The 24,534-nt window shown below is 40.9% G+C and overlaps 1 protein-coding gene across 1 annotated transcript in view; it reads left to right on the plus strand.

The window, feature by feature from the left end:
- LOC121450893 (RAD50-interacting protein 1-like) overlaps positions 1 to 18,111 on the plus strand; it is a 42,191-nt gene extending 24,080 nt beyond the window's left edge. Inside the window, exons 10-15 of the mRNA XM_041656264.1 lie at positions 431 to 568; positions 7,330 to 7,529; positions 13,285 to 13,499; positions 14,184 to 14,364; positions 14,438 to 14,556; positions 17,268 to 18,111. Of these exons, the coding sequence (XP_041512198.1) occupies positions 431 to 568; positions 7,330 to 7,529; positions 13,285 to 13,499; positions 14,184 to 14,364; positions 14,438 to 14,556; positions 17,268 to 17,460 (1,046 nt within the window). The 3' untranslated portion in view covers positions 17,461 to 18,111. The remainder of the gene's footprint in view (positions 1 to 430; positions 569 to 7,329; positions 7,530 to 13,284; positions 13,500 to 14,183; positions 14,365 to 14,437; positions 14,557 to 17,267) is intronic.
- The last annotated feature ends 6,423 nt before the right edge of the window (positions 18,112 to 24,534 follow it).

The raw sequence follows: 24,534 nt of genomic DNA on the forward strand, positions 1-24,534 counted from the left end.
GAGCCTGTTTTCCTGGGCAGGATCTATTGAATTACCTTCAAAGACAATCTTCTTTTCTTTCCATGAATCCTCAGGGTTTTTTTTTTTCTTTTTTTCCCTTGGAATTGCAGTCTGCCTGTTAAAATATTGAGTCAGTAGAGGATATTGCTGTTTTATAAATTTTTGGCATATACTGTTTCTGCACTATTTCTACCTTTTGTTGATTGTTTTTGGATGTACCACATCTAGACAGCGTAACTATTTTGAGGATTTGAGAGGAGAGAAAATAAGGTATTTTATTTAACTCTAAAGTAGAACATTTTAAATATAGTGCAATTAGTTAGAGATTGCAAATTTATTTTGTATGAAAAAAATAATTGCTAAAAAGTATAAGTTGATAATTTAAGGATGACTATAACTCCTTGACATGGTCTTTCTTTCTTCCTGTTAGTTGCTCTTCAAAAAATGGACTCGATGCTTTCATCAGAGGCTGCTTGGGTATCTCAATATAAAGACATCACTGATGTGGATGAAATGAAGGTTCCAGACTGTGCAGAAGTTTTTATGACTTTACTTTTGGTTATAACTGGTAATTACTGGTCTTTTAATGTATAATATTAATTTAAAATTAAGTTTTTAAGCTGTGTGTGGGGACACACACTTGTAATCCCATCTTGGGAAGTAGAGGCAGGGCAGGAAGACTAAGAGTTCAAGGCCAGTCCCAGCTACAAAGCAAGTTTGAGGTCAGCCATATCAAACAAAAACAAAACAAACCAAGGAGCAAACAAAAAACAAAACTACTGTAGTAAGTTTGGGGCTTGAGAGGTAGCTCAGCAGATGAGGATCTTGCGCTCTTGGTAAGCTCCCAGTTTGTATGTAACCTGCTGTAACCTCCTCAGATACCAGGTGTGTGTGGTGCATATGTATACATGCAGGCACACATTCATAAACATAAGAGTGCTAAATCTTTAAAGTAGTACATTTTACCAGGAGGTAGTGGTGCATGCCTTTAATCCTAGCACTTGGGAGGCAGAGGCAGGGGGATCTCTGAGTTCAAGGCCAGCCTGATCTATAGAATAAGTTCCAGGATAGCCAGGGCTACACAGAGAAACCTGTCTCCAAAAACCAAAACCAAATAAACCAAGTAGTACGTTTCACGCGGAATTTTTTTTTTTTTGTCGTTGTTGTGGTTTGTTAAATAAGGGATCACGGTATAGTAACTTCATGTTTTTTCTATTCTAGTAAAAATCTAGGACAGTAGTCTCATGTTTGGTTTTATAATAATTTAGGACTGAGCCAGGTGTGGTAGCATTCACTTTTTATCCCAGCATTATGGAAGAACAGTTTAGAGGATTTGTGACTTTGAGACCATTCTGGTTTATGAATTCCAGGTTACCCCAGATGTATACTGAGATTCTGTCTCAAAATAATGAAATAACAGTAAATGTTAATAATAATATTAATAGTAGCAATGATCAGGCCATTTGAGATGCTATCTCAAAATAATGATAACAACAACAGCATCAATAACTTAGGATGTAAACACTGGTATACATATGAAAGGAAAAAGTCTTGAATGAGGCTGGGCAGTGGTGGTTCATGTCTTTAATCCCAGCACTCGGGAGGCAGAGGCAGGCGGATCTCTGTGAGTTTGAAACCAGTCTGGTCTACAAGAGCTAGTTCCAGGACAGGCTCCAAAACCACAGAGAAACCCTGTCTCGAAAAACAAAACCAAAAAAACAAAAAACAAAAAAATAATCAGGCCATTTGAGATGCTCTCTCAAAATAATGTTAACAACAACAGCATCAATAATTTAGGATGTAAACATTGGTATACATATGAAGGGAAAAAGTCTTGAATAAAGGTGGTTCATGCCTTTAATCCCAGGACTCACGAAGCAGAGGCAGGCAGATAATTTATGAGTTCTAAGTCAGCCTGGTCTACAGAGTGAGTTCTAGGACAGTAAGGGGCAACACAGAGAAATCCTGTCTCGAAAAACAAAAAACAAACAAAAAAACCAACAAAAAAAAAATTAAAAAAAATTCATTGTCATTCTTTTTACAAGTCTTCAGATTTCATTTTATTACTATTATTTTAAAGACTTGATGTGTATGAGTATTTATACCTACATGAACGTATGTGTACCATGTGTGTGTTTAGTGCCTATAGAGGCCAGAAGGAAATGTTGGATCCCCTGAAATTGGAGTTACAGATGGTTGTGAGCTGCCATGGAGGGGCTGAGAACCAAACTTGTATCCTCTGTAAGCAAGTACTCTTAAATGGCAAGCATCTCTCTGAGTCCTTTTATTTTACTCAAATTCTTTAGCTTTATGTGTTTGAGACGTTTGCCTGCACATATGTATGTGTACCACATGCGTGCTTAGTGCCTGTGTAGCTCAGAAGAGAGCATTGGATTCTCTAGAATGGGAGTTGTGTATGGTTGTAAGCTGGGAATGGAACCAGGATCCTCTTCAAGAACAGTCATTGTTCTTTCTGCCCCCATTTATTGTATTTTTAAGAGGTAGAGTCTTACTGTATTGCCTGGGCTGACTTGAGCTCCTCTTCTCAGATGATCTTTCTGTCTTGGCTTTCCAGGTAGCTGAGACTAGGAACACACTGCCATGTCCAGTGCAAACCTAAACTTTCTTGGCACTGAAGAAGAGAGTAGAATAATAAAGTAGTTTTAGAATTGTTCAAGGAGATAAAATGATTACGTAATGGAATATAGGGAGTGGTGATCTCAGGGCAAAATCCCACCCGGCTAAGTTTCCAATTTGTGAAAAGGAACTAAAGAAAAGCTTATAGCCAGGTGTGGTGGTGCACACCTTCACTCCCAGCACTGGGAAGGCAGAGGCTGGTGAATCTCTTGAGTTTAAGGCCAGCCTGGTCTACAGAGCAAGTTTCAGGATAGCTAAGCTTCTACAGTGAAGGACAGAAAGCTGTTGAAGATGTAACTGAACAAGGGGGCCGTGTTCTAGTCCCAGTAAGCAGCAGAACTTGGCAGCTTTAGCCACATGGTTGTGGGTTTAGAATTAAGGATAGAAGAAATGGGTTATGGAGTTTACCTCTGAGCCTAAAGAAAGCCCCTGACATGTGACAGGGGTGTTCCTGAATGCAGGCCTAGTAGAGAGGTCATTGCATGAAGCTGTGAAGTTGAAGCCCGCGTTTCCTTGGAGATGGCAGAGTTGTGGATACCTGTACTGTGCCTTTGTCACACGCAGCCCCCAAATGGAACCACCACAGATCTGGTGCCTGACGCAAACGCACTGGGGTTTATTGAATACAAGCTAACTCAGATTGGTTAGGGTATAGGGGAATTTCAAAACAATGACTATCAGCAGACAAGAATTTCAAAACAGCAGTCAATCAGATACCCACAAGGACATTTGAAGCATGCAGTAAAGAACTGTTGTTTGGACACTTTGGTGGGTTACTCTGACCAGGGCTGGCACAGCTTCTTGGGAATGCGTATAACTTTTGCTGGGCTGCATTAACCCCCAGCCCTAGTTAGGTCCTGTCTGAAATGGAGTTCTTCTGTTTGTTCTGCTCCTTCACCTGCTGAGTAGAGCTACTAACAGGGCGTAGAAGCAGCCCACAATAAGCTGAACAGAGTTGGAGATCTGAAGAGCGTTTTGACATCAGACATGGAGATGCAGAGTTTGGAGTCTGCCCAGCTGGTTTTTGGTCTTGCTTTGGTCCAGTTTCCTTGATATGCCCCCTTCCCTGTGTTTTGGAATAGTAATATATATCCTGTGCCATTATGTGTTGGAAGTATGTGATCTGCTTTTTGATTTTAATTTTATAAGGGATTACAGTTAAGAGATTGCCATGATTTTGGACTTTGAAACAAATTTGAGACTGTTATAGGCTATGGGGATTTAGGAAGTTAGATTAAATACATTTTTGCATTATAATACAGCTACAAGCCTTTGGGGGGCCAGAGAGTGGAATGTGACAGTTTGAAAGAAATGACCCCTAAAGGAAGTGGCACTTTTAGGAGGTGTGGCTTCGTTGGAGTTTGGTGTGGTATGGTCTTTCTGGAGCAAGTGTGTTACTGTGGGGGTGGGTTGTGAGGTTTCCTATGCTTGGGATACCTCCCAGTGTCTCAGTCAACTTCCTATTGCCTGCAAGATGCAGCACTCTCAGCTACTCCAACACCACGTCAGCCTGCATGCCCCCATCCCCCCACCATGGTGATAAACTGTAAGGGAGCCCCAATTACATGTTTTAATTAATAGGAATGGGCATGGTCATGGTGTTTCTTTTTTTTTTTTTTTTTTATTTTCGAGGCGGGGTTTCTCCGTAGCTTTTTGGGTCCTGTCCTGGAACTAGCTCTTGTAGACCAGGCTGGCCTCGAACTCACAGAGATCCGCCTGCCTCTGCCTCCCGAGTGCTGGGATTAAAGGCATGCGCCACCACTGCCCGGCATGGTGTTTCTTTACAACAGTAAAAACCCTAACTAAGACAGCAATCCATTTATTTATTTATTTATTTGCTTTTTTTAAATTGATTTTTATTGAGCTCTACATTTTTCTCTGCTCCCCTTCCTGCCTCTCTTTTCCGCTCTTAAACCCTCCAAGGTCCCCATGTTCCCAATTTACTCAGATCTTGTAGCATCCATATCTTGAGCTTTATGATAATCTGAAGAAGTTTCATTCTGACCCAATCAATAATTACCTATTTTGACTATAGGAAAAATGTGAAACACTTAAAGATAAGGGAAGAGTCCTGGGCTGCCCAACTTGGCTGCCATCTGGGCCCAGATCCAGCACTTTGAGTGGGTCTACCTGAACATCTCTTCCATCTATGAGCTACTGGAGCTCATGGAGGAGCCTGTCTTACAGAATCAGATGAATAGGGCCTGTTTTTGGCCCATGCTGCCAGCATGGAGCTGCTGTGGCTGCTGGGAGAGCACAGGGCAGTGGTACTGCTTGCAGGCTACAGGCACAAAGGTCAAGCTTGGTGAGCCTTGGGTTGGATGCGAGGTCACCCTGACTCTGGGCAACCGCAGGATATCCAAGATGAGTTTCTGGCAGTGGTCCAGTATTTATGGTATGTCAGAAACCAGAAATCTTGAAGCAGATTAGTGACTCAATGGAATGAGTATTTGCACTACATATATATATATATATATATATATATATATATATATATATATGTAAATTATGTGGCATACTGCAGTTTCCAATGCCACTATTATCAATGGATATGAGATGGAGAGATGGAAAGATGGAGGCATGGAGGAGTGTGTGTGTGTGAGTGTGTGTGTGTGTGTGTGTGTGTGTGTGTGTGTGTGTTGGAGAGAGATGGAACTAGAGGCGTCATGGTGATGACAGATGTGACAGAAAGACACAGTTGAACATGTTGCCATTGCCAGGTAGGACTGGTGGGGTGATGTGCAGCAGCCTTGAGCTTGCTCAGACTCAGCCCCCAAACGTGCTGCCCAGCCACAAGATCGCTCTAGCTCTGAGCAACAACAGGATGTCGGAGGTAAAGAATGATTCATTTTCTGGGTTGGAATACCATTTAAGATCTTCATGGTCCATCCTGCCCCCAGAGGCTTTGTTGGTATCTGTGGTCCATGCTGTGGTCCCATGCTGTATTGAAGCCTAAGGTTCATGTATATATCAGTGGAGTGGGCTGCCGGTGGAGGCCATGTTGATGACTACCATGCTACCATGGTAGGTCAGATGTATGCCCATACTCTGTGCTAATGCAGAGGCCATGCTAGTGTCTGTGGTCCTGGTTACCACTGGAGACCTGTCTTTTATGTTGATGTGTGTGGCCTGTACTGCTACTTGAGGTCATGTTGATATCCATGGTCTGTGCTGCCACTGAGGGTCAAGTTGGGGTCTGTGGTCCTGCTGCAGCTGGGAGCCATGTTAATGTCTGTGGGCCATGGAGCTGCTGGGGGCCTTGTTGACAGAAGTGACCTATGCCTGTTGATGTAAGTGGGCTGAGGCCATGTTGATGTCCGTGGTCCATGCTCCCACTGACTGTAAAGGACAAGGAAGTTGCTTTTGGAGTGGAATCAATGCTGGCAGACACACAGCTGAGAGCCATAGAAGGCATATGAAAGCAACTACCACACGCTTCCCTATCCCCAACAAAATAACAGCCTAGACAACCAGCCATCAAAGAGCCCTTAAAAATTCTGGTAAGGATGCTGAAGTATTTTTTTCCACAATTGATGACTTCTGGCAGGAGTAGGACTTCTGGTAGGAAGGACTGGAGTTTCTTTTTTCTTTTTTTTTTTTTTTTTTGGTTTTTCGAGACAGGGTTTCCCTGTGGTTTTTTTGGTGGAGTTTCTTTAAGGGGCTGACCACTGCGAGTTTGACCATGCTCCAGTGGGTATATGAGCAACACAAATTGGACTTGTGTTTTTATTTTTTCTTCTTTTTTTGGGGTGGTGGTGGTGGTGGTTACAAAGGTGGTGGAAGTGGACCTTGGGTGCATTGTGTGAAATTCCCAAATAATCAATAAAAATATTACGTTGGAAAAAGAAAATGATTGCCAGATATGATGGTACATACCTTTAATCTGAAATACCAGGATTTTAGAGGTAGAGGCTAAAGAATCAGGGATTCAAAGTCATCCTTAGCCACATAGGGAATTTGAGACCAGCCTGGGCTACATGATCCCTGTCTCACTCAAGTCCTGCTCACCAGAGCTACTAACTTAAGGAACAGTTATTTTTAAACATAATATGTGCTGATTGGTGGTGGCACACACCTTTAATCCCAGCATTCGGATGACAGAGGCAGGCAGATCTCTGTGAGTTTGAGGCCACCTTGGTCTACAAGAGCTAGTTTCAGTAACAGGCCTCAAAGCTACAGAGAAACTCTGTCTCAAAAAAAAAAAAAACAAACAAAACAAAACAAAAAAAAACCAAAAAAAAAAAAACCCCATACTTTCTTTTTTGTAAATGGGACATGATTTTATGTAGTAAAACACACAGATCTAGATTTTTTTTTTTTTTTTTTTTTTTTTTTTTTGGTTTTTCGAGACAGGGTTTCTCTGTGGTTTTGGAGCCTGTCCTGGAACTAGCTCTTGTAGACCAGGCTGGTCTCGAACTCACAGAGATCCGCCTGCCTCTGCCTCCCGAGTGCTGGGATTAAAGGCGTGCGCCACCACCGCCCGGCTACAGATCTAGATTTTAAGTATTTTTAAGTATACTGTTGGATGAGCCTTGACACATGTAAAGGGTAATGTAAAGATAACCCTTGTAATCTTTAAGCGTTTAGGAATGGTCATTTGAGATTTTTCATAAAGGCAGTAGAGTTGAATTTTAGGGAAAACTGTCATGACAGTGCCAAACCCCATCATGTGTTTTGTTAATTTTTTCCCAGACAGGTATAAAAATCTTCCCACAGCTTCCCGAAAGCTGCAGTTCCTGGAATTACAGAAAGATCTAGTCGATGATTTTAGGATACGATTAACGCAGGTCATGAAAGAAGAGACCAGAGCTTCACTTGACTTCCGGTACTGTGCAATTCTTAATGCTGTGAACTACATCTCAACAGTGCTGGCAGATTGGGCTGACAATGTTGTGAGTTAATATGCTTTTATGTTTATATAAATAATATATTGTACCTTGATCTTCTTTAACCTTTGAAATGTTGGCTCTGTTACAAGCAAAAAAAATTATGTTCGACAAAAAGCATAATGATACCAAATTTAGGAGATGTGAGTAAAGATTTTTCTCAATCAAATTTAAAACAGTTAAATAATACTAATTATTTAATAACTTTACTCATAAGAGGGCTAGAGGTATAGCTCAGTTGAGCATATAAACCCACCAAACTTGAGCAAGATCTTGAGTTTGATCCCTAGGACCATAAACTGAGAGAAAGAAAAGACAAAAAGAAGAAAACAGGCAGACATGGTAGGTTAGCCTGTAATCCCAGCACTTGGGAATATGGATCAGGAGCCTCAAGGTCATTTTTGATAATATAGTGAGTTCTAGGCTAGCCTGAGTTACTTCTTTCAGAAATAAACAAAAGGAAGGAAAGAAAGAAAATGAAGACAGACACACAGACTTCCATAAATAACTATATAGCATGAACCATTTTTTTCTTCCAACTTTGTACTCTGAAAATAATAATATGCTAAATGCTAGCACAGAAAAGTCATTATAATGATCCCCAAGCCAATACATTTAAATTGGTGGTATAGTTCAGTGGCAGAACATGGTGAAAAGTTTTGTTTTTATTTCCCAACACTGCAAAGAAAAAAAAGTCCAGGGCTTGACTCTTTTGGATATCTTCAAAACAAGATTTCTTAGTTATGGTTCCTATTGCTGTGATAAAAGACTGTGGCCAAAGGCAGCTTGTCGTCCGCCATCCAGGGAGTCAGGGCAGGAACATGGAGACAGGAGCTGGTGCAGAAATCATGGAGGAGTGTTGCTTATTAGATGGTTCTCCATGGCTTGCTCAGTCTGCACCCAGGACCACCACAAAGGCTGGAACTGCCTACGTCAGTGTCCACAGGCCCATCCGGTGGGTGCATTATGTATCTGTCACTCTTACTGTTTTTTTTAAAGGTTTTCTTTAATGGTATGTGTCTGAGTGTTTTGGTGCATGTAAGTGTGTAAACCACCCATGTGCAGTGCCCACAGAGGCTAGAAGATTCCTCCCATACTGGAGTTACAGAGGATTGTAAGTCACCATGTTGGTGTTGGCCACTGAACCTGGATCCTCTGAAAGAGCAGTGAGTGCTCTTAATTCCAGACCCTTGCTATGCTTCTTACACCACCTTTGTGTTGTTATCACTTCTCCCTGTCCCAACCAACTTGACTATTTTAAGTTTACCTCACATATTATATTTAATTATTAATATTTTAGTATGTATCTGTAAAAGAAAAGTGTGTGCGTGTGTGTAGACCAGAGGTTAATGTCTTTTTTTTCTTCTCTTCATTTCCATCTTATTTTTTGAGGCAGTCTTTTGGTGAACCTGGAGATTGTCCTTTTGGCTAGGCTGGCAGGCTAGGGATACCCAGCTTTGCCTGCTAGTGTTACAATTACAGGTGCACACCATCACGCTGGTGTTTACTTGGCTACCGGAGGTCTTTGTGTTTGAGTAGCATGGACTTTGCCCACTGATCCACTTCCCCAGCCCAAGAACTACTTAAGAAAAAACAAAAACAACCACATACCACATTTACCACATTGAAAAGAAGTACACTGCAAAATATACTGCAAAGTGTATTTTAAGTAAGCACTTCAGTCCTTCAAGGGTCCTACCTATTCTTGCCCTCTCCTTGAAGATTGTATGTGTCTTAGTTGCTGTTCTATCGCTGTGAAGAGACCCCACAACCAGTGCAAATCTTATAAGAGAAAGCATTTAATTGGGGGTTTGCTTACAGTTTCAGAAGTTTAGTCCATTATCATGGCAGGGATCTTGGCAGCATGCAGGCCGGCACTGGAGCAGTAACTGAGAGCTACATCTTGATTCACAGGCAGAGAGGAGAGGAGAGGGGAGAGGAGGCGAGGAGAGAGGTGAGGGAGAGGAAGGGAAGGAGGGAAGGAGGGAGGGAGGGAGGGAGGGAGAGAGAGAGAGAGAGAGAGAGAGAGACCAGACAGACAAGACAGACATTGGGCCTAGCATGGACTTTTGAAATTTCAGAGCCCACCTTCTCCAACAAGGCCACACCTACTCCGAGAAAGCTACACCTCCTAATTATTCTAATCCTTTCAAACAGTTCTGCTCCCTGGTCTAAACATTCAAATATATGAGCTTATAGGGGTCATACTTATTCAAATCACTATGGTATATGTTCATAGATTTAAGTTTTAATCTTGTTATTAATCTAAACAACAGATATTAACTATTAGCTTAGTGAAGGTAACCAGATTTTCTGATATGTACTTCTGTTCGAATATGCCTTTAGAGACTGGGGCTGTGACTCAGTTGGTGGAATCATTACCCCCATGTGTAAGTCCTGGGTTTGATCCCACACAGCATAAACTGGGCATGTGGAGAAGTCTGCGATCCCAACACATGGGAGGTGGAGGAAGATCAGAAGTTCTAGGTTATCCTCAGCTACACAGGAAGTTCAAGGTCAGCCTAAGGTACATGAAATCCTGCCTCAAAAAAGAAAGCCTTTATATATAGTCTCAATATTGGTTAATTTCTTTAGATATTTTAGATACAGTACTAAAGTGATTTCAGAGGGCCTTCCGGGCTAACTTCTTAGGCAAGAGTGCTGTCCAGCTAGGATTCGGTGTTTTAAGAACATTTATGAAGGTACAGCTATGTATTTGGCTTTATAATGTATGCTTCATACAGTGCATTTCATGACAGAAACCATTCATAAGGACCTTAGGTAAGCATATGATGGCAAAATATACATTAGAGCATAAAAACTATGATGAACAGATAGGTATATTATAGATATAAACTGTTATATATTATCATAAAAGCAAAGTAGACTAATCTCCCTAAATTAAAAATATAGTGTGTGTATATTTTAAAAATGCCGCTTTAAAAATACAGTATGTAGAGGGGAGTTAAAAATTATAAAATTAAGGTTGGGATTTTGTTCAGTGGCAGAGTCCTTGCTTAGTAAAAATGAAGCCCTTGATTCAATCTCTTGTACAAAGGAAAATAAAGTAGAAGTTTTTACATAGTGTTGAGAACGTAGCTCAGTTGGTAGGGTTCTTTTCTAGCAACACACAAAGCTCTAGGTTCAGTCTCCAGCTCCACCAAAAACAAAAACAAGTTAACTGAAGGACAGGAGTGTAGTTTAGTGGTAGTAGAGTACTTGCCCAGCATGTATAAGACTGTTGGTTCAGTATCAAGCACCATCTCTCTCTCTCTCTCTCACACACACACACACACACACACACACAGAGTTAACTGAAATATATGTACATGATGTCATTTGCTGGAGCAAGGAAATGAATATAATGCAGAGTGCGTGATTAATGCATTTATTTTTATAAAGTCAATCAGCATTATTTGTTCATTTTGCACTTTTGTGTCATGTTCTACTTCCAGTCAGCACTTCATATCCAGCTCCCACACTGATCCACTTGCTGCTAAGACTTTTCAAAGCATGAAACAAATTGTCATTCTTATGCTAGATGATCCAGTGAGAGACTCATTCAGGAACAGATTTTTAGTATCAATGAAATTCTTTGTAGAACATCACAACTATTTGGTGCCATTGTCTGCTAATGAAGATGGTTTGGCTACCATCTTTACCTAAAGAAAATTAAAATATTGAATGAAGAAAGTATGGAATATATACATATTAGAGTATTACTCAGCAGTAAAAAACAAGGACTTCTTGAATTTTGCATACAAATGGATGGAAATAGAAAACACTATCCTGAGTGAGGTAAGCCAGACCCAAAAAGAGGAACAGGGGATGTACTCACTCATAGTTGGTTTCTAGCCATAAATAAAGGACATTGAGCTTATAATTCGCGATCCTAGAGAAGCTAAATAAGAAGGTGAATCCAAAGACAAACATATAGGCATCCTCCTGAATATTAACCTTCATCAGGCAATGAAAGGAGACAGAGACAGAGACCCACATGGGAGCACCTGACAGAAATCTCAAGGTCCAAATCAGGAGCAGAAGGAGAGAGAGCATGAGCAAGGAACTCAGGACCGCGAGGGGTACACCCACACACTGAGACAATGGGGATGTTCTATCGGGAACTCACCAAGGCCAGCTGGCCTGGGTCTGAAAAAGCATGGGATAAAACCGGACTTGCTGAACATAGCGGACAATGAGGACTACTGAGAACTCAAGAACAATGGCAATGGGTTTTTGATCCTACTGCATGTACTGGCTTTGGGGGAGCCTAGGCAGTTTGGATGCTCTACATACTAGACCTGGATGGAGGTGGGTGGTCCTTGGACTTCCCACAGGTCAGGGAACCCTGATTGCTCTTCGAGCGGATGAGGGAGGGGGACTTGATAGGGGGAGGGGAAGGGAAATGGGAGGCGGTGGCGGGGAGGAGGCAGAAATACTTAATAAATAAATAAATTTAAAAAAATAAAAAAAAAGAAAATTAAAGTATTGTTTCTCGGAGCAAGAGAAAGAACAAAATTTAAGAGTTGACTATTAAGTATGAATGGATTCTGGATTTTATGGTGCTGATTTTATCTTCCCATCAAAAGTCCTTCAATTATTTTCACAGTGCTTCAGACTTTAAATGCTTTAAGTAAATGTCATCAAAGTTTTTGTTGTATAGTTCCATAACCAGAAAAAAAATGACAGTTCGCCTTCCGTCTGTTTCTGATTGTCTGTTGATGACCATCTGTTGTTGGATTATGCCAAGCCTGAAATATCCAAGCATTCAGAAATTTCCTTTCAGTTCCAACTGTCCTAAGTGTGGGAGTTGGGGAGGGGTAAGTGAAGGATTTGTGTAAATGTGCTCATTACATTAGGCATGCCTTCTCCACAGTTCATCTCTGGTTTCAGACTTTGGACATGTGGCCTAGGAGGCTCTTGGGCTAGTACTGAAAAAAAAAATGACATTTTAGTTCTCTGACTGTTATAATTCCAGGTTTATGACAACCTTCAGTTTTTTTTTTTTTAAAAACTTGAGTGTTTGGAGCATGATCATGACCAGGAAATACAAATTTACAAATAAAAGCCACTGTAGTGAGAAAAAGAAACTGTCAGGGAAGGCACACCCCTTTCATTTTAGCAATGGGACCACACCTTCAAGGCCAGCTTCATCTGCACAGAGAGTTTTGAGCTAGCTAAGACTACAAGTACCACAGTAACACTTTTAACCAAATGCTTAGGAGACTGAGGCAGGGTGATTATGAGTTTGAAGATACACTGGACTACTATTTTGAGACCAGCCTGAACTACATAGCAAATTCCAGTCTTAAAACAATGCAAAAAAGAAAACAAACAAAACTCTCACATATGCCAAAAACAAAACAAAACCCAAACAACAAACCTACACAAAACTCTCCCAGTGTGCACGTAGAGAGCTTTAACCCTCTGTATACGGCAGGTGGTGAAAGATGGAATTATAAATCCAGCAGTTCCACTCTTCCAGACAGGCAAAGACATACTACATTTTATGCATTCTCTAGCTGCTGGATGTTTGGATTGTTTCCATTTTGTATCTATTATGTATAATGTTGCTGGGAACAATAGTGTGCCTATTTTTCTGTGAAAAGTGCTTCCATCTTGAACTCAGGACATCAGGCTTGGCAGCAAGTGACTTTACCGATGGAGCCGTCTCTCTGGAGCTGGACTGCTACCTTAAATAAGGAAATTGTATGATGCCCAGCACATGGTAATACTTATCCTAATAGATGCGTGCTTTCAGTTCTTCCTGCAGCTTCAGCAGGCAGCGCTGGAGGTCTTTGCAGAGAATAACGCCCTCAGTAAGCTGCAGCTGGGACAGCTGGCCTCCATGGAGAGCTCTGTCTTTGATGACATGATTAACCTCTTGGAGCGTTTAAAGCTTGATATGTTGACTCGCCAAGTGGACCACGTTTTTAGAGAAGTGAAAGATGCCGCAAAGTTGTATAAGAAGGAAAGGTATGTCCTGTGTCAGTCACTCTTACACAAGCTGGTCGAGTCGAAGGTGGCATGGATGCCATGGATCATAGCTTTTGTGGAACCCCTGCTCCCGTATGTGGAGACTGAACTCGGGGTTCTGTATGTGGTAGGTCCAAACTTTGGTTTCGATGTAAATCTTTCTAAAATCTATTCTTTTGAAATTTACTCAGAAATAAACAAGTGATAATGTGGATTTCACAGAGAAGGGACATGATCTGGGGTCGACTAGCTCGGTGTCCAGAGGAAAGTGCCCTGTAGTCCGTGCCCTGTGTATGTGTCTCACAATTGATTCTCCTGCCTTTAAGCCCTAGTATGGTACCTGCTCACAGAACTGTCATCAGTTTGGAAGTAGTATTAGTTTGTTTGCTAAAATCAGAACATAAGATTAACTGGCGTCTTTTTAATTCTAAAGATAAGCTTTAATTTTTAGCTTACAACAATTGAATTTAGGGTATTTTCAAGGAAATATTAAATGATTAAAAGTTAAAATATAAGTAGATACATTTATTTCTGGGAGGGCCTTTAATATTAGACATTACTTTTTTTCTTTTAAACTCTAGAATTCCCCCCAAACAGTAAATCTTGAATTTAAAATGATTTGTTGAAACCTTAAGGATACAGAGTGATAAGCATCCTTCTGGTGAAGGTTATTTGTTTTTTTAGATGGTTGTCCCTGCCATCACAGTCTGAACAGGCAGTGATGTCCCTGTCCAGCTCAGCCTGCCCACTCTTGCTGACCTTGCGGGATCATCTGCTTCAGCTGGAGCAGCAGCTTTGTTTCTCCTTATTCCGGATTTTCTGGCAGATACTTGTAGAGAAGCTGGATACATACATCTATCAGGAGGTAAGCCAGTGGGTGCTGGGGGGCTGGCTGTGCTGACGAAGGCTGTCGTTATATGTATTGCTTTTTGTTTCAGATAATCCTTGCTAATCATTTCAACGAAGGAGGAGCAGCCCAGTTGCAGTTCGATATGACACGGAATCTTTTCCCTTTGTTTTCTCACTATTGCAAGAGACCAGAAAACTACTTTAAACAGTAAGCCTGATGACTTATTGTAAATATTGGTGTATCCACTTGTTAAAAGAGTTGGCTTCTTTTTTAACAATTTCAGAGTTTCATTGATATTGGTTGCAGTAATATCAATTAAAATCTGGAGCTGGAGAGATAGCTCATAAGTTAAGAGCACGTGATGCTCTTGTAGAGGACTGGGGTTTGGTTCTCAGCACTTACATAGTGGCTTACAGCTGTCCATAGCTCCAGTTCTGACACTGTCTTCTGGCCTCCACAGGCACCAGGCACATACAAGGTGCATAGACACGTACAGGCAAAACAGGCACATATAATTAAAAAAATATATAAAAAATAAGTTAAAACCTTAAAGCATCCTTTGGGTATCTATTTTATTTTCAAAACACAATAGGGAAACCAAAATAATGCATGTGATCCACATCCTCAGAAATTACATGTTGTACTTGCTACCTAGCATCTAGGTCACTGCTATTTGCTTATTACTGGGAGAGTAAATAGAAAATGAATTCAGATATAAATCTACCACCTGCAGAAAATAAGAAATCACAGCTAGGTTTAGTGCCTAACAGTAGCCGAGACCACAGGAAAATGAGTTTTCTTATAAATTTAATATTAGTTTTAGTTCTAGGTATAGTTAAAACATGAGAACAATTACTAAGAATTTAGTAAAAATTTTGTTGATTTAAAATTTACATTATGTATAGGGTTTGTGCAATTTGGAAACATTCCTTTGCAATATAAAAGCTTATGCTTGTTTATTTCAGGAAGCTATGGTTGCTTCTGGTTTGGGTTTCAGGTATTGCAAGCTGGCCATGAATTAGTATGTAGTAGCAGAGGGCGCCCCTTAGCTTCTGACCCTCCTGTCTCCCACTTCTGAGTGTTGTGAATGCAGGTACACACTCTCCACACCCCCAAGTTCTCTCCCACACTTATTCGTTCTAGGTAAGCACTCTACCTAGTACAGTAAATCTCCAGTGCCTGTTTGTTTATTATTGTTATTTTTATTATGTTTTTTTTTAAGACAAGAGTTTCTTTTTTATTTTAATTTTTTAAACAATCTTTTCTCATTTTCCATAGCTATTCCAGTTCCCACTCCTTCCCCTCTTCCCACTCTTTCTATATCCTCTCCCCACCGCCTCTCTTCACTCCTTAAGAGGGTAAGGCTTCTCAGGGGAGTCAACAAAGTCTGGCACATCACTCTGAGGCAGGACCAAGGCCCTTCCCCTATATCTATGCTGAGCAAGGTATCCCTCCAAAAAGAATGGGCTCCAAAAAACCCCTTTCAAACACTAGGGATAAATCCTGGTCCCACTGCCAGTGGCCCCGTAGACTTCTCAAGCCACATTCAGAGTGCCTAGTTTGGTCTTATGCAGGTCCCTCCTCCCCCATCAGTACAGAGCCAGTGAGCTTCCTCTAGCTCAGGTCAGGTGTTCTGTTGGTATCCCCATCATGGTCTTGATCCCTTTGACTCCTCCCTCTCTATGACTGTACTCCAGGAGCTAAGCCCAGTACATCAATTTGATTACAGGGGAAGGCCAGTTCAGGCACCCTCTCCACTATTGCTTAGGGTCTTAGCTGGGGTCATTCTTATGGAATCCTGGGAATTTTCCTGGTGTCAGGATTCACACTAGCCCTGTAATGGCTCCTTCAATCAAAAGGTCTCTTTCCTTGCTTTCCCTCTTTGTCCTTCCCACATCTTGGCCATCCCATTCCCTCAAGTTCTCCTCCCTCCCCTTCTCCTGTCCTCTTCCTTTCCTGTTCCCCTCCCCCCATGCTCCCAATTTTCTAGAAGATTTTATCTATTTCCCATTCCTAGGGGGATCCATGTATGTCTCTCAGGGTTCTTCTTGTTACCTAGGTTCTCTGGGGTCATGGACTATAGGCTGGTTATTCTTTGCTTTACCTCTAATACCCACTTATGAGTGAGTACATACTGTGTTTGTCAAGACAAGGTTTCTTTGTATAGCCTTGGATGCCCTAAAACTAACTTTGTAGACCAGGCTGACCTCGAAGTCACAGAGATCCTCCTGCTTCTGCCTCCTGAGTGCTGGGATTAAAGGCATGCACTACCACTGCTCAGCTGATTTTTATTATTATTTAAATTTTTAAATTTCTATTCTTGTGTGGAGGTCAGATGACAACTTGTGGGAAATAGTTCTCTCCTACCATGCAAAACCCAAGAATTGAAATCAGGTCACAAAGCTTGCCAACAGGCACTTTACCCACGAGCCGTTTTACACAGCCTTTCTATTTCTGTTGTGGTTTTGGTTTTCTGAAACAAAGTCTCTCTGTGTAGCCTTGGCTAGCCTGGAGCTCACAGTGTAGACCAGACTGTCCTAGTAGAAGTAGAGATACTTCCACTTTGGTTTCCTGAGTACTGAGATTAAAAGTATGCCAACATCTCCAACCTGTTTTATGTTTTTGATTTGTTTTGCTTTTCGGCATGTTCATTTTTATTCCTTTTCTTTTTTCCCCTATGTCCTAATTCTACCTAAAATCATTGCTATATTTAATAATCTGTTAACATCAGTTTACTAAGACAAACGAATGATCTGTTAACACTGTACACTTTGTGTAGTCCCAGTATATTTAAAGAACTAAGTAGTAAGTCCATAGGAAGTTGAAATGGCCATGTAGATTCTCCAATGGTGATTGTCAGCCTAAAGATGGTGCAATAGAGAATCTGTCCTTCCCTTCTTTTTTGTCTTCCTAAACAGTGTAAAAGAAGCCTGCATTGTTCTGAATTTGAACATTGGTTCTGCATTACTCCTGAAAGATGTCCTGCAGTCAGCTTCCGAGCATGTTCCTGCCACAGCAGCCTTAAATGAAGTTGGAATTTACAAACTGGCTCAGCAGGATGTTGAGATTTTGCTCAGTTTGAGGACAAACTGGCCTAACACTGGGAAATAATGTCTCTTTAAGAAAAGGGCTATTTAACAAAGAAAACAGTTGGATTGAAGTTGTCTGCTAAAAGTTCTGAATTAATGAGACTGGACAAATGAAAACTTGGTAGAATCATTTATTATCTTGAGTTATGATGTCACCAAAGCAATGAACATGCTTCCTCCGTCCTCCTGCTCCTAAGAAAACAAAGAACGGAAAACTCAGCTATGAGAAGCAGAGTAATTACAAATTAGAATTACAGATAGGCATGCAGACATCTGAAGGCAGCGTGAGAGCAAAGGCCAGCCATAACTGACCTCCACTTTGCTAAAGCCGGACACACCCAGTACATTGTAGAAATACTAAGTTACGAATGTATGTTGATAATTGAGGTTCCTGTATCCAGTTTGGGATTTTACCATGTTTATATGAGAAATGCACAGTGCGTTGGGAGTGGTAGAAGACACCTATAATCTCAGGAGGATCACTGTGTGTTTAAGACTCGCCTGGGCAACATAGATTCTGTCTCACCAGAGAAAAACAAAACAAAGCAAACCACACCACCCCCAAACCAACAACACAACAGTTTTATGAGATGGTGGTTAAGCTATAGTTGTTCCTAATTTTCAATTCTCATGTCCTTTCAATTAAAGTATTTGTTGTATTTGTGTGTGCGTTCATGAGCGTGTCTGTGTATTTGCTCATGTGTGGGATATATAGGTGTGTGTGCCTGTGGAGGTCAGAGGTCAACCTTGGGTATTGTTCCCCAAGATGTCCACCTTGTTTTGGAGACAGGGTCTCTCACTGGGACTTTGCAGGCTCAGGGTTCTTCTGTCTCTGCCTCCCCTAGACAGGCATTACAAGTGTAAACCATCATGTCAGGTTTTACACGGGCTCTAGGGATGAACTCTTTATACTGATTTGTTAGTGAGTTAACTGTTTATGCTGGCTTGTTAATGGCAAATACTTTACCCTTTACCACTAAGCAACTCCTCAGCCCTTCCTGATTCTATTTCTTGTAATAATGGCAGTATTTTTCCTCTGGTTGAAACACTTTAGGATTCAGTAACTGCTTTAGTCATGTGCCTGTGGTGATAATTATGTAGCTGACGAGATAGAAATCCTCTCTCTCTCTCTCTCTCTCTCTCTCTCTCTCTCTCTCTGTGTGTGTGTGTGTGTGTGTGTAGGCGTGTTACTTGAGTGTGTGCACTGGAGGGCAGAGTTGATGTTGAGTGCCTTCCTCAATTGCTTCCCACCTTATTTTTTGAGACCAGGTCTCTGTGAACCTGGAGCTCATTGATTCAGCTAGACTGACTGGTCAGTGAGCTTTTCCCAGTGCTGGGGTTACAGACATGTGTGACTCTGCCCAGCTTTTATGTGTAAGAATTTAAACTCAGGTCTTTATAGTTGTCCAACAAGCCCTTTGCCAGCTGAGCCATCTCCCTGACTGGAGACCAAAATTTTAGATTTTTGTTTTTCCTCTTAACATTTGCTTGATCTTGGTCTATGTTTTATGTGTAGGACTAGAGATCAAACTCTGAGCCTTGCTCATTCAAGGCAAGTCCTCCACCAACTTGATTAATAACTCCTCAGAGAGTAAAGTTTTTACACAAATTGAGCTTAATTAGCCAGAAGATTTCTGCACCTATAAAATTTTATTCTGGTTTTTGTCCCTAATTACTAAGTAAGATGACTTTTATTTAGTACTTTCAATGCTGTAATATCTCAGCCTAAAATTGTTGGGCTGCGGACTCAGCTGTTCAGCTGCTCTTCCAGAGGACCTGGGTTCAGGGCCTGCCTAGCACGTAACAGTCGCTCACAATGGGCTGTGACTCCATCCCGTGGGATACAGTGCCCTCTTTTGTCTCTGAGGGTATTGCATGCATGTGGTACACATTTAGGCAAATGCTCATACACTTAAAAATAAAATCTCAAAAAATTAATTTCAGGCCTGCAGCTAGTCTACATTATTGATATTTACTTCACTGAAAGTCATTTTAAGAAAATACTTTAAGATGTATTCTATTTTCTCAGAGAGATAGAGTGAGAGAGGGAGAGATTTGGACTTGTTTTGTAGCTCACACTAGGGTTGAACTCATGATCCTTCTGCCACCCCCACTTCAAGTACTGGGATTCTAAGCATGCATGACCATGTCTGCTATTATTTATTTAAAGTCATAGTAATCTATAATTATGATTGTGTGTATATGTATACTGTGTGTGGGGAGGGGAGTGTCATCATGTATGTGGACATAACCTGATGTCATCAGTTCTCCCTTTCCACCTTATGAGAGTCCCAAGGTCAGGCTCTGGTTCCTAGGCTCGCACAGGGAGCACTTTTACTGTCTCAGCCTTTCCACTGCCTTATTCTATATATACAGAAATATGCCACTAGAGAAAGTTCCTGGAATCCACAAAGACCCTAAGCAATAGTGGAGAAGGTACCTGATACGGCCTTGCCCAGTAGTCACATTTATGAATATCTCAAATGTCACCATAGAACCTTCATCCAGTAACTGATGGAAACAGAGGCAGAAGCCCACAGCAGAGTGCAGGGATGAGTTCCCAAAGTCCAGTGAAGAGTGTGAGGAGTGAGAATATGAACAAAGAGGTCAAGATCATAATGGGACAACCACTGAAACAGGTTACCTGAGCTAATGGGAGCTCACCAACTCCAGCTGGACAGGAAATGTACCAGCATAGGGCCAAATTATTCCCTCTGACTGTGGGTGACATTTGTATGGTGAGGCAGACTGTAAGACCAATGGCAGTGGCCCCAGGATTTATCCCTACTGCCTGTACTAGCTTTTTGGGAACCCATTCTCTTTGGATGGATACCTTGTTCAGCCTAGATATTAGTAGGGAGGGCCTCGAACCTTCCTCAAAGCAATGTGTCTTCCCCTCTATGAGTAATGAATAGGGAGGGTGTGTGGGAAGATGGATGGAATGGGAGGAGGGGAAGGAGTGAGAAATGGGATTGGTACGTAAAATAAAAAAGATAGTTTGTTTTCTTTTCTAAAATATAAAATTTAATAATAATAAATTATCCATTTGTAGTAACAGGATTTTTCTTCATTGTCATTCAATACATCATCTTCACTTTACTAAATTCACTTCTATGTACATAAAAGCAGTTTTGTTTAAAGATTTATTTATTTATTTATTTAATATACAGTGTTCTGCCTGCACATTTGCCTTTAATGAAGGCAAAATAGGGGAACTGGAATACATTATAGATTGTTGATAGATGATGTGGGAGTGTCATATATCAATCTGTTGATTTCATTGGTTAAGCAATAAAGAAACTGCTTGGCCCTCATAGGTTAAAACATAGGTGGGAGGAGTAAACAGAATGGAAGGCTGGGAGAAAGAAGCTGAGTCAAGGAGTCGCCATGATTCTCCCACTCCAGGCAGACGCAGGTTAAGATCATTCCTGGTAAGCCAGCTCTTGGGCTACACAGATTAATAGAAATGGGTTAGATCCATATGTAAGAGCTAGCCAATAAGAAACTGAAACTAATGGGTCAGGAAGTGTTTAAAAGAATACAGTCCGTGTAATTATTTCGGGTAAAGATAGCCGTGCGGGCGGCCGGGTGCCGGGGACGCAGCCCGCCGCTCTTATTACTACAGATAGCAACCACACAGTTGTTAGGAATTGAACTCAGGACCGCTGAAAGAGCATCTAGTGCTCTTTTTTTTCGATTAATTATGCATGCACGTCGACATTCACACACAGACACACAGGGACACATTCACACACAGACACTTACCCAGACACAGGCACAGACGGGAATCAAACTCGGGACCTTGGGCACTGCAGGTGGCGCTTCAACCTCTGAACCATTTCTCAAGTCCGCCTAAAGACAGTTTTAAGAGTCTGGTGGATAAGTAGACATGCCCTGCCTTGGATAGACTCCTGTGTTTGAATGCTTGGTCCAAAGGGAGTGGCATTATCATAAGATGTGTAGTGTTGAAATAGGTGTGACCTTGCTGGATGAAGTGTCACTGTAAGGTGGGTCAATCCTGATGCTGGGTTTGCTCCTGGCTTCTGCTCCTGGTTGAGTTTGTTGTCTCTGTGTCTTGTGTCTTAGGTAATTGGTTCAGTACCACTCCGGTTCTGGTGGAGGTCATGGACTCTGAGTCAGGTCGTTGGCTCAATCCTGGTCTGTCAGTGTCCCAGGATTGGGTTGGATCCCAGGGCTGGGTTTGTCCCTGGCTTCTGCTCCCAGTGGAGCTTGTTTCCCCATTTTTTTTTCTGTCCTACGTGAAAACGTTCACAACAAATCACTATGACAATATTATTCCTGGAAATGAAATCCAAGTGGGATTTTTTAAAAAACTATTCCATGGCTGTTTTAATTTTCTCTGACTTGGTATTTTGCCTGAGAAGTAGGGGCTGGGGGCATGGGGAGTGGGGTGGAGAAAGAGAACTGCAAGCAAGCAAGCAGTGGCCATGGTGAAATATGTCTTTGAAAGGAGACTTAGATGGCAGGGAACTGCAGCTGCCATTTCCCTCCCTCCCTTCCTCCCTCCTTCCCTACCTACCTCCCTACCTCCCTTCCTCCCTTCCTCCCTCCCTTCCTTCCTTCCTTCCTTCCTTCCTCCCTCCCTCCCTCCTTTGTTCCTTTGGTCCCATCCAGTCCCTCCCTCTCACCATGCCCTAACCCTAACAATCCTAACCGTAAACCCTAAAACCTAACCCTAACCCAGGGCATCAGTCTTAGCAGCAAACAATTTTAATAAATGGAGCAATGTTCTAGATTTCAATTGTAGTTCTGTGAAAGTGTTATAAACAAATGTTTACCTTCCAGTATAAACAAATTTTAAAAAATATATGGTCATATAAAATTTTCCTATGCAGAGGATTTATTATTCAAGTTGTCCTGTGTTCCTCTATCCTCATATGAAATTAAGTTTACAATCTGAAAAGAAGACAACAGTTTACTGTTCTATAACAGTATATATAATGTTATATACTATATACTGTTATATATATTATATATACATATATTTATAAACACACACATATATCAATATCATATAATCTTAGCTGAGCACCAGTGAGATAGCTCAGAGGAAAATGTCTATGGTGTGGAAGGCTGGAAAACTGACCTTGATCACCATATTAAAAGGACCAAAAGCAAAAACCACAAAGTTGTCTTCTGGTCTCCACATATCTGCACTAGTACTACAAACCCATAATCACATTACACAAACACCATAAATCTTTGTTATAAAATAAAACCTAGTGTCATTACATTATCTGGCATCTGTGATAAATTTCCTTAGAAGTCAGTTCTTCAAGAGGAAATAACAAATGATTAACTATGGGGACAGGGAAATTCAATATTTATATGTGTATATTCTAATATATGTTTATACACACACATAAAACATCAAGCTACAGTATGAGACACACAGTTGAATGGTGATTATCCTATTTTATTACATCTTTACCAGATAATTGAAAATATTGCTTTGAATACACACATGAGGTCATTAATGTTTCTTATATTCTCTTCTAGTAAATATTTTGACATTAACATTGTTAAATTGTGTTGATAAAACAGCAAATGTTGGGAGTACATCATCCACCCTTAGACTTGTACTCAGGACATAAACACATAAGGATCATGGGTTCTAATGTATTCTTGAATCATTACTGACATCTAAGTTGAGCTGAATAACAAACAAGAAAATCTCAAGGGAATTTGGGAATTTGTGGAAATATTAAAACAAAACCAGAAACAACAACCCACCACCATTTCATGGACACCCTTACTTGAAAAGTATAATCACACACTGCCTGATGTTTAACTAAACAATGGATCACTTAGATGATGGGGATACTATTCTACACATTACAGCATAAAAATATCAATCAATAAATAAGAGCACAATAGAATATAAACAAAAGCCACAGAAGAAATGTAAGGACCACAAAATAAACTTCACTAAATGGATTTGTCACACATGAAGCACCCTTCAGTATCTACCTCAAATGTTTCAAAGTAGAAACCACAATGAAGTAATCTACTATCAGTCTTCAGTGAACATGATAAGCAATTTACTTCCTTCAAGGTTATGATAAAAAATCAAAGAAACATGTTTTTTTTCTTGAAGCTGAAGACAACTGTGATGTCTAACGTCTTTGCACAATCATTTTCAGGAATAGAGTTTTTCTCTCATATGAGTTTATCCCTATTTCTTGACTTCAAATGATACAAATAGGCTTTAAAATACTTACAGTACTAGAAACATGGCTGGGCAGTTAAAAAAATGTTCATTCCTGGGACCAAGGTCTAATTTTTGACAACTTCCTGTAATTCTTGCTACAAGAAGATCTTAGGGTCTAACATTCTCAGAAACCAGCATGAAAAATTTACATACTCAGGAGTGCAGAGCCCCAAAGCCATGGATTGTGGAGAGCTCTGTCTATTTGTCCCACACTGAGAAAATTTTCCAGAACTTGAGGATGGTTAGCTCAAGGCTTCCCTCTGGTGGCCAATGTGTCCCATTATCAAGATCTTATTGAGGCCAAATCTTAGTGCATAGAGAAATTAGCCATTAGGGACAGATTGTATCAGACAGTTCCAATATATAAAGATTTTGTAAGAGATATCCCAGGGAGGATAGCAGATTTGGCTTCGAACTGCAAATTCCCATTTTAAAAGTCTATGCCCAACTGTGTGACTCAAGACTGTTACAGCTCATCTGCCCAGATAGCTCTTAGGTCAGAATGGGGCTGTGAAGATTGAGTGCTAAGTGTCCCTAAAATAAACAAAATTCACCTAGGTGAAAGTCTGTTTTCACTGCTAGGATCAGGCTCTTGGCGTGGACTGTGTCTTCAACAAAAGCCCGGTAATCAACAAAAGTAAACATGAACGGGTGTCCCAAAACCCTATAGCATGGACAAGAAAAAGGAACTCACCAGGACACAGCCGCTGTAGTCCAGGATCCGGTTTTAGCCTGGCATGGATTTCTTTGCTTCTGGCCACCTTGATCTCAAACTCTGAATGTAGCCCTAAGAAACACTTCATCTAATTTCCATCTTTAGTCTTTTTCTGAATTTTGGTGATCCCTTTAAATGAATCACACTGA

This window comes from Microtus oregoni, unplaced genomic scaffold (assembly GCF_018167655.1).
Source record: "Microtus oregoni isolate MIOR12 unplaced genomic scaffold, Mior012 000000F_ref0000247, whole genome shotgun sequence".
NCBI classification, from domain to species: domain Eukaryota; kingdom Metazoa; phylum Chordata; class Mammalia; order Rodentia; family Cricetidae; genus Microtus; species Microtus oregoni.